Genomic DNA, 8,614 nt, shown 5'->3' on the forward strand with positions numbered 1-8,614 from the left:
TGAACCAGTGGATGGAAGACCTGTCTGTCTCTCTCTGCCTCTGCCTCTCTGTAACTCTGCCTTTCAAATAAACAAAAAAATCTTTAAAAAATAAAATTTCTAAGGACAAGTTGCTGGTGGACTAGAAAATCCATGACAGGTGAACCTGGAGCTTTCTTAGCAATAGAGCGGAATTCCTTTCCCTTGCTCTACCCGAACCCCCTATACTGGTAAAGATGTTTGTTTTTAAAAACTTGCATTAATAAAAATCTAGATGCTGAAAGCAAAACACAACAGAACAAGAGCTACCCAGTGATTCCCTCTGCCCAATCTCAGCTCTTACCTGACCGAGAGCTTTGGGAGAGGTCATTCTTCAGAGTCCATGGCTCCTGCACCCGCTCCAGCTGGCAGATCAGCTCAGGTCTGGGAACAGGACATCCTGTTCAGGGTACACACAGGCGTTTTGTGAAAAGAAGTAACTTCTCTAAATCTAGTCTAGAAGCTGCTCCCACCGACACGAACAGATGCTATCCTGTGACGTGCAAATATACTCTGTCGATCGTAGTGGTAGCTGGGTGGGCAACCTGTATTCACTTCGGCTTCCTTTTTCTAAAATCCCAGACCTGTTCAGATGCAGACTCTGGAAAAATTACACTTCTTTCCTGAAAAACTTTTTCTAATTAGTCCAGAAAGTCAGTCTCAACCTCACAGCATATCAATACCTCCTTGGATGTCTGGTTCACATCCAAATCTCTGGTCTTGAGGCCTGAACATTAGAATTTCAAAACTCCTCTTGGTGATTCTGGCGGCCAGGGACAGTTGAAAAACCGTCCAACTTGTGAGCTGCATTCCTTGACCTTCCACAGTCTGAGGCGGCCAGGTCCCCTACACTGACCACCTAGAGGAAGTGTTGTTTCCAGGCAGGGATCAATGGAGGGGTCGGAAGCTCCTGCTGCCCGGCAGCATCCTGGGACTTCTGTGCGGGAAGCTCCTTCAGGCTTGTAACAAGGAGCAGAAGATGGCAGCCACCACCACCGGAGGCCAGCCCCGCTCTGGGCTTACTACGTGATATAGCACCTTTCTTACAGAGCAAGGACCGTTTGAACTGGTTGTCATGTGCAGTCAAACACACATTGACAGACACGGAGGTAACAGAAGCAAAGACTCTGTGGAGAAGTCAACAGCAGGAGCACCAGGACTCACAGCTGGCTTCTCTGGATGTCCTGAACCACAGCACAGGATTCGTCAGTCATCCCCAAGCAAGGTTCACTTGTGTCTGCTTCATGCCTGGCACTGGACTCTGATCAGGCAGGCAAAGAGGTGGGCCAGTCCTCAGCTCTGTCCGTTTCATGCTTCCTCCCACCTCAGGGTCTTTGCACACACCAATCCTTCTAGCTGAACAAGGTCTGCTCCTCTTCCTTGCTCCTTCCAGCTAACTCTAATACCTCGGGGATCCTCTCAAATGTCATTTCTTAAGAAGACTTTTATGAACTGCAGCTTCTAAGTCTGCGTGCTTAGTCATTATCCCACTTTGCCTGCTGTGGAACTTTCCCTCTTAAACATAAAAAACTACTATTTATTGAGTGTGACCACATTCTAGGAAATGTACCAAGCAACACATTATGTCATTTCAAATTGAAATAAATTTATGGGGTAAGAAAGTGATATATTTAACATACCAACTGATTTCATTCAATGCAAGGCATGTAGTTTCACTGATTGAAGTCTTTTTCGCCCCGAACAAAGTTTTACAGTTCTCTTCCTGTAAGTCATAAACTAAATGAATTTCCCCACAGCATAGCCAGGATGTCTATATCGTGATCAGCACTACTGTATAGATGAAGAAACCAGGGGCCGGCACTGTGGCACAGCAGGTTAACACCCTGGCCTGAAGCGTTGGCATCCCATATGGGCGCTGGTTCTAGTCCCAGCTGCTCCACTTCCAACCCAGCTCTCTGCTATGGCCTGGGAAAGCAGTGGAGGATGGCCCAGGTCCTTAAGCCCCTGCACCCACGGGGGAGACCACATGAGGGATCTGGCTATAGATCGTGTTCTCCAAGCACCACAGAAGGCAGCTGAGAGTGCCCCGGTGGGTCAGCAGCAGAGGCCGAGTGGCAGGTGGTGTTGGGTCAGGCAGGCGGGTGAGGGGGACTCATCCTCGGGGGCAGGGGGCAGGGCAGACTTGATGCCTCTACACACTAGCCTTTCAGGGATCACTGAAAATTTAAAAATCTGAAATATTGGGGTTGCCTACAATCCCAGCATCCTGTATGAGCACTGGTTCCAGACCCGATGGCTCTGCTTCTGGTCCAGCTCCCTGCCAATGTACCTGGGAAAGCAGTAGAAGATGGCCCACATCCTTGCGCCCCTGCACCCATGTGGGAGACTGAGATGGAGTTCCAGGCTCCTGACTTTGGCCTGACTAAACACTGGCCACTGCAGCCATTTGGGGGAGTAAATCATTGTATGGACTCTTATGGACTCTCTCTTGCTCTCTCTGGTTTTCCCTTTCCCCTACCCTGCCTTTCAAACAAACAAGTAAATAAATAAATACATTTTTAAAAATGACTGATAATACTACACACCCAGCAGCTCTTCATGCTTTGGGTCATGGAAACAGTACCTTCCTAGTTTCACATGGTTTCCCAGGCCTCCTGAAGACGGGACAGAATCCAGTGTGGGTCCTCTCCTGTGTGCCCCCTGCAGGAAGTGGTGGTCTATGAGCTACACTCAATCTAGCAATGTGCAAACGTACTGGAGGTGACCACTTCCCCAAACTCTCAGGGATTTAACTGAGAGAACAAAAAAGAATTTCAGACTATGTGAATGACAGTTCTAACCATCAGACACCATGGGAGTTTAACGGATTACTGTAGCCTTCTTTTTTTTTTTTTTTTTAACAGGCAGAGTGGACAGTGAGAGAGACAGAGAGAAAGGTCTTCCTTTTCTGTTGGTTCACCCTCCAGTGGCCGCTGTGGCCGGCGCACCGCGCTGATCTGAAGCCAGGAGCCAGATGCTTCTCCTGGTCTCCCATGCGGGTGCAGGGCCCAAGCACTTGGGCCATCCTCCACTGCACTCCCAGGCCACAGCAGAGAGCTGGCCTGGAAGAGGAGCAACCGGGACAGAATCTGGCACCCCAACCAGGACTAGAACTCAGTGTGCTGGCGCTGCAGGCAGAGGATTAGCCTAGTGAGCCGTGGCGCCGGCCACCTTCTATTCTTCAGCTAGGAAATCTTAGATAAAGGACAAGGCCTATAGTAAAACACACTTGGCCAAACTGCAAACTTGTAGCACTGGATGCCTTAACAAAAAAATAAAGGTCTCGTTTTTCAAAATTATTATGAACTGCTAGACCACTGTATAAAACTTTTTTTCCAGGTAATAAAACCTGCCTCACAGACAAAAAATAAATTAACCACACAGCTCTACACATAATACTACTACAAAATAAGGCCTTCCCAAGACACTCCTTATTCCTTTCACAGTTACAGACACTACTGACAATACCTGAGTATATGTTTCACTTATCAAGTGCCAAGCACTTAAAAAAGGCATAAAATTTTATGATCCTAATAGACCTAGGGGCCAGTGCTCTGGTATAGTGGGTAAAGCTGCCGCCTGCAGTGCAGGCATCCCATATGGGCACTGGTTTTGAGTCCTGGCTGCTCCACTTCCAATCCAGCTCTCTGCTATGGCCTGAGAAAGCAGCAGAAGATGGCCCAAGTCCATGGGCCCCTGTGTCCACATGGGAGACCTGGAAGAAGCTCCTGGCTCCTGGCTTCAGATCGATGCAGCTCCAGCCATTTCGGCCATCTGGAGAATGAGCCAGCAGATAGAAGTCCCCTCTCTCTCTCTAGGCCGGCTCCGAGGCTCAATAAGCTAATCTTCCACTTGCAGCGCTGGCACACCAGGTTCTAGTCCCGGTCGGGGCGCCAGATTCTGTCCCGGTTGCTCCTCTTCCAGGCCAGCTCTCTGCTGTGGCCCAGGAGTGCAGTGGAGGATGGCCCAAGTGCTTGGGCCCTGCACCCTCATGGGAGACCAGGGGAAGCACCTGGCTCCTGGCTTTGGATCAGCGCAGCGCACCAGCCACAGCAGCCATTAGGGGGTGAACCAACAGAAAAGGAAGACCTTTCTCTCTGTCTCTCTCTCACTGTCCACTCTGCCTGTCCAAAAAAAAAAAAAAAAAAAAAAAAAAAAAATAATCCCCTCTCTCTCTCTCAACTCTGACTTTCAAATAAATAAATAAATAAATTCTTAAAAAAAAAAAAAAAAAAAAAAGACACAGGGATACCAGCAAGGAAGTAAGGTTGGAAAATGGCTGAAGCAGTGGGAAGGACTGGGGGAGGGGCAGGCCAGGCAGGGCGAGGCGGGGATTAATCCAGGAGCTTTTTTATTAGCTAGGCTGAAAGCCAGAGGGTAAGTTGAGGGAGGCTGCAGTTTCCTTCTATGATGAAGGTAGAAACCCTTACCTAGAGAGACCAGGAGCCCACAGTTCTCTAGCATCACCTCCTGGTACAAGGACCGCTGAGCTGGGTCCAGCTGCCTCCACTCTTCCTGGGTGAAAGTCACAGCCACGTCTTCAAAGGTCACAGGCACCTGGGAAGTCAAGAACAGGCAGTGGTGTTGGCCTGTGAGCTGCTGAACGTGAGCAGAGCTTGTCTTCGCTTTGCTGGAAAAGGTGGAGACAGAATCGAAAGCCTAACTCTGCAGTGGGCTGACGGCAGAGGTAGTCGTGTTGAGAGAGACCTTCCTATGCAAGAACCATAAGAGGACGACAGGGGACGAGGGACACAGCTGGAGAGATGCGAGATGCAAACAAGAGGAGCGCTAGGCAGTCAGGGAATGAGGAATCAGTGATAACGGTAATGACAGTAATAGAGCTAACAGCAGCAGTACCGGGGCCTCACTGGTTCCGCTAGAGGCCTGCCCCAAGCTGCAGGCTCCACGTTCCGTGTTAAAGTGACTAAAATTCCCCAGCGCTGATGTCAGACTCTTGGGGTTCGAATCCAAAATCCGGAAGCCAACACATGACACTCCGGAGACATCACTCCATTTTTGAGAGTCCTAATTTCTGCATCTCAAGTTACCAGTGACAGCTGGGAGGCTTTGAGAGCCATTATTCAATGCTCAGCACCTTCATGAAGGTGCTCATGAAGCCTCCCACAGGCCGACAGGAACACCATTTTAAGTCACAGGCGGAGACCTCAGACTAAAGGTGCTCTACCAACCATTCAAAGGCACAGATTTACAACCAGACAGGATCTGAACACAGTTTTCCCCCACCACCCAAACGAATCTAGGGAAACCTGTGAAGTGTCCCACTTGCTTTCGCTGTTAAATCCATTCCAGTCACCTGTGCCTGCACTGCGACCACGGGCAGCAGCAGCACAGCTCTGGTGACCGACCCCACGAGGAGCCTTGGAGGAGCTGGCGTGTTCCCAGGAAGGGGCAGGACCCACAGCAGTGCCCCGCGCCATCGGGGCTCTGCCTGGGCCTCTCAGATCCCCGGGAAGCTCCACAAGGAGCCGCAGCCTTTCTCCTTGCTGGGACCTGATTGCACTCGTCCTTGTGGCCAGAACACTGCAGAATCACGGAACGCAAGCGGTCAACAGTCACGCAGGCTGTGCCGTGAGAACCAGAGCCTTGGGCCACAATGCCGGCACTGGCTGAGGGCGGGGGGACACGCAAGAAAGGGACACAATTTCACTCTCAACGTCTCGGCGGCCGGAGGGCATCGTGGCACCCTCAGACTCCCCACAGCACCACCTAGACAGCCAACACACGCCGCAGGCCGGAGCGGGACCCGAGTCTTGGCCTAAGTATGACGGCAGAAGCCGAGGGAAGCATCGCTCGTTCTTTCGCCCAACAACCTTTAAGACCAGGGTTAAATTAAACCACAAGGCAGCCCCACTGGCAACACGAACCGCAGCAGAGAGAAAGCCAGGAGCGAGGCCGGGCCCGGCCCCCAGGAACCGTCTCCGCCCCGCCAGACAGCAGCTGTGGAATCAGCGTCCACTCACCGGCGTCTGGTCTGTCAGGGACGCCACGGCCGCCATCACGGGACCCTGGGCGGTCGGTGCAGCCGGCGCCCTGCGACCCAGCTGACAGACGCACTCGCGGCCGCCGCCTCCCCGGTGGAAGGTGCGCACCCGGCGCAGGGCGCTGCCCTCGGCGACTGCGAGGCTGGAGGGCGGGAGAGCCGGGGACACGCCCTCCCTGGAAGGCCTCGATTTGTGCAAAGGTGCGGAGGGGATTTCCTCACTAGGTTCCGAAAAGAAGCCCGAAAAGGGCGCCCAGCCCGAATACTCAGCGACTCAACACTGCAGGGAACCAAAGCGTAGGGGTAAATGGCGTCGGAGGGCAGCAACCCAGAAGTCCCGCCCCTGCCTCCCTGAGCCACAGGAAGCGCCTCTGTCCCGGGCCGTCATTGGCCGAGCGCGGGCCACGTGCTCGATGCACAGACTTCTGGGTAATGTAGTTTCCATGCGATGTCCAACGACCTGAGGGATACCTTAACCAGCCTGTCTCCCTTGGGATGAAAGGTGCGCCAGGACCGGAGCGCCGCTCCGTATCCGGCTCATCTCGGTGTTCACTACGGGGAGAGCGGGGACCGAGGAGCAACGGCGACACCATCCAAAAGCCTCACTACTCAAAATCAAGAGAGAGAAACTGAAAACAAAGCAAGATGTGGTTACAGCTGGACTTGTACAGCTCCAGATATCAACTCCCCAGCAATGAGAAAGTCACTGACGGCTAAATGACAAATTTGCAAAACCCTGTACAAGCTTCCTCGTAGCCCAAAGGATTTAAACCCCGAGACAGCTTCCTTTACTCCATTGGAGGCCCGTTCCTCACGGGAGGGCTTTGTCTTTCTTCGATAAACTTTGCTTCTGTGCCTGCCCTTCCTTGTCCATGCTCTTCATTCTCCGTGGTCGTGAGACAAGAACCAAAGAGATCAGAACCACAGGCACCTGCATCCTTTTCCACAGATTCCTGCCATGTTACCAACATGATCAGAAAAGCAACCATGAGTGTGTCCTCTGGTAAACGTTATTAAAACTCATTGTGTCTTGTTCTCCATTTGCCCTGTTTTTTTTTTTTTTTTAACATTTACCTATTTATTTGTTTTATTATTTTTTAAAAGATTTATTTGAGAGGTAGAGTTACAGACAATGAAAGGGAGAGACAGAGAGAGAGAGGTCTTCCATCCATTGGTTCACTCCCCAATGGCCGAAAGGGTCAGAGCTGCACTGATCTGAAGCCAGGAGCCAGGTGCTTCTTCCTGGTCTCTCCTGTGGATGCAGGGGCCCAAGGTCTTGGGCCATTTTCTACTGCTTTCCCAGGCAGAGAGCTGGGTTGGAAGAGGAGCAGCCGGGACTAGAACCGGCGCCCATATGGGATGCTGGCGCCCCAGGCAGAGGATTAGCCTACTGTGCCACTGTGCTGGCCCCAACATTTACCTATTTATTTGAAAGTTACAGATGGGGGGGGGGAGAGCAAGTGAGCGAGAGAGAGAGCTCTCTTCCATCTGCTGGTTCATGCCTCAAATGGCCACAGCAACCAGGGCTGAGTCAGACCAAAGCCAGGAGCTAGGAGCTTCTTCCAGGTCTCCCACATGGGTTCAGTGACTCAAGCACTTGGGCCATCCTCCACTGCTTTCCCAGGCACATTAAAAGGGAGCTGGATGGGAAGTGGATCAACAGGGACTCAAACTGGCACCCATATGGGATACCAGTGCTGCATGTGGCAGTTTTACCTGTTATGCCATGATGCCAGTCCCTAGGTTGGCTTTTCATGGTTTCCTTTGCTTTACGGAAGCTTATTTATGTAAGTACACTCTATGATGGTCACACAATGCCAAAATGAATGTAGTCCCATTATTAAGAGTTGCAGAACTGTAATAAGCAAGAATACTTTTAATTTACAAAGAAAAAGTCACTGCTTCAATAGATAGGTAAAGCCTGTGTAAAAGCAATTTTAAAATTATAGAGGCCAGTGTTGTGGCACAGCAGGTTAAACTGCTGCTCATGATGTCAGTATCCATTATCGGTGTGTCAGAGCCTCCATTACTGTTTCTCTCCTTCAGATTCAGCCTCCTGCTAGTGTGCTTAGGAAAGCACCAGAAGATGGTCCAACTGCCTGGGATCCTGCCACACACGGGAGACCTGGATGGAGTTCCTGGCTCTTGGCTTCAACATAGCCCAGACTACCACTGTGATCATTTGGGGAGGAACCAACAGATGAAACATCTTTCTCTTTCCCTCTCTCTGTTGCTTTACATTTTTAAAGAAATGCATTTTTCTTAAAGTTCATCCCACAAGTGACAGTTTTGTCCTGTAGATTAATGAGATTTTTTTTAAAGGTTAACTTTATTTGAAAATCAGAGTTATATAGGGAGGAAGGGAGGGAGGGAGGGGGAGGGAGAAAGAGAGAGAGAGAGAATCTTTCATCGGCTTTCTGGTTTGCTCCCCAGATGGCCACAATGGCCAGGGCTGGATCAGGCTGAAGCCAGGAGCCAGGAGCTTTTTCCTGGTCTCTCATGTGGGTGGCAGAAACTCAAGTACTTGGGCCATTTCCCACTGCTTTTCCCAGGCCATTAGCAGAGAGCTGGATCAGAAGTGGAGCAGCCAGAACT

General features: G+C 51.0%; 1 protein-coding gene across 4 annotated transcripts in view; it reads right to left on the reverse strand.

Annotated features, from left to right (window-relative positions):
* LOC100343611 (uncharacterized) overlaps nt 1-7,043 on the reverse strand; it is an 11,019-nt gene extending 3,976 nt beyond the window's left edge. The window contains exons 1-3 of one of the 4 annotated variants that reach the window (XM_089319955.1): nt 6,000-7,043; nt 4,449-4,575; nt 323-402 (exon numbers count right to left, since the gene is read on the reverse strand). Coding sequence is in view for 3 of the 4 variants with exons in the window: in XM_017337903.4 (XP_017193392.2) it covers nt 323-418; nt 4,449-4,575; nt 6,000-6,035 (259 nt within the window). In the remaining variant the exon portion in view is untranslated. Of the gene's footprint in view, nt 1-322; nt 419-1,658; nt 1,742-4,448; nt 4,576-5,903 lie in introns of those variants that run through there. The other 3 variants (XM_017337903.4, XM_089319953.1, XM_070063446.2) reach the window with 3 other exon arrangements.
* Nucleotides 7,044-8,614: the final 1,571 nt, after the last annotated feature.

The sequence above is a fragment of the Oryctolagus cuniculus genome, chromosome 18 (assembly GCF_051225735.1).
Source record: "Oryctolagus cuniculus isolate XC-2025 breed Fujian yellow rabbit chromosome 18, ASM5122573v1, whole genome shotgun sequence".
Classification (NCBI taxonomy): Eukaryota; Metazoa; Chordata; class Mammalia; order Lagomorpha; family Leporidae; genus Oryctolagus; species Oryctolagus cuniculus.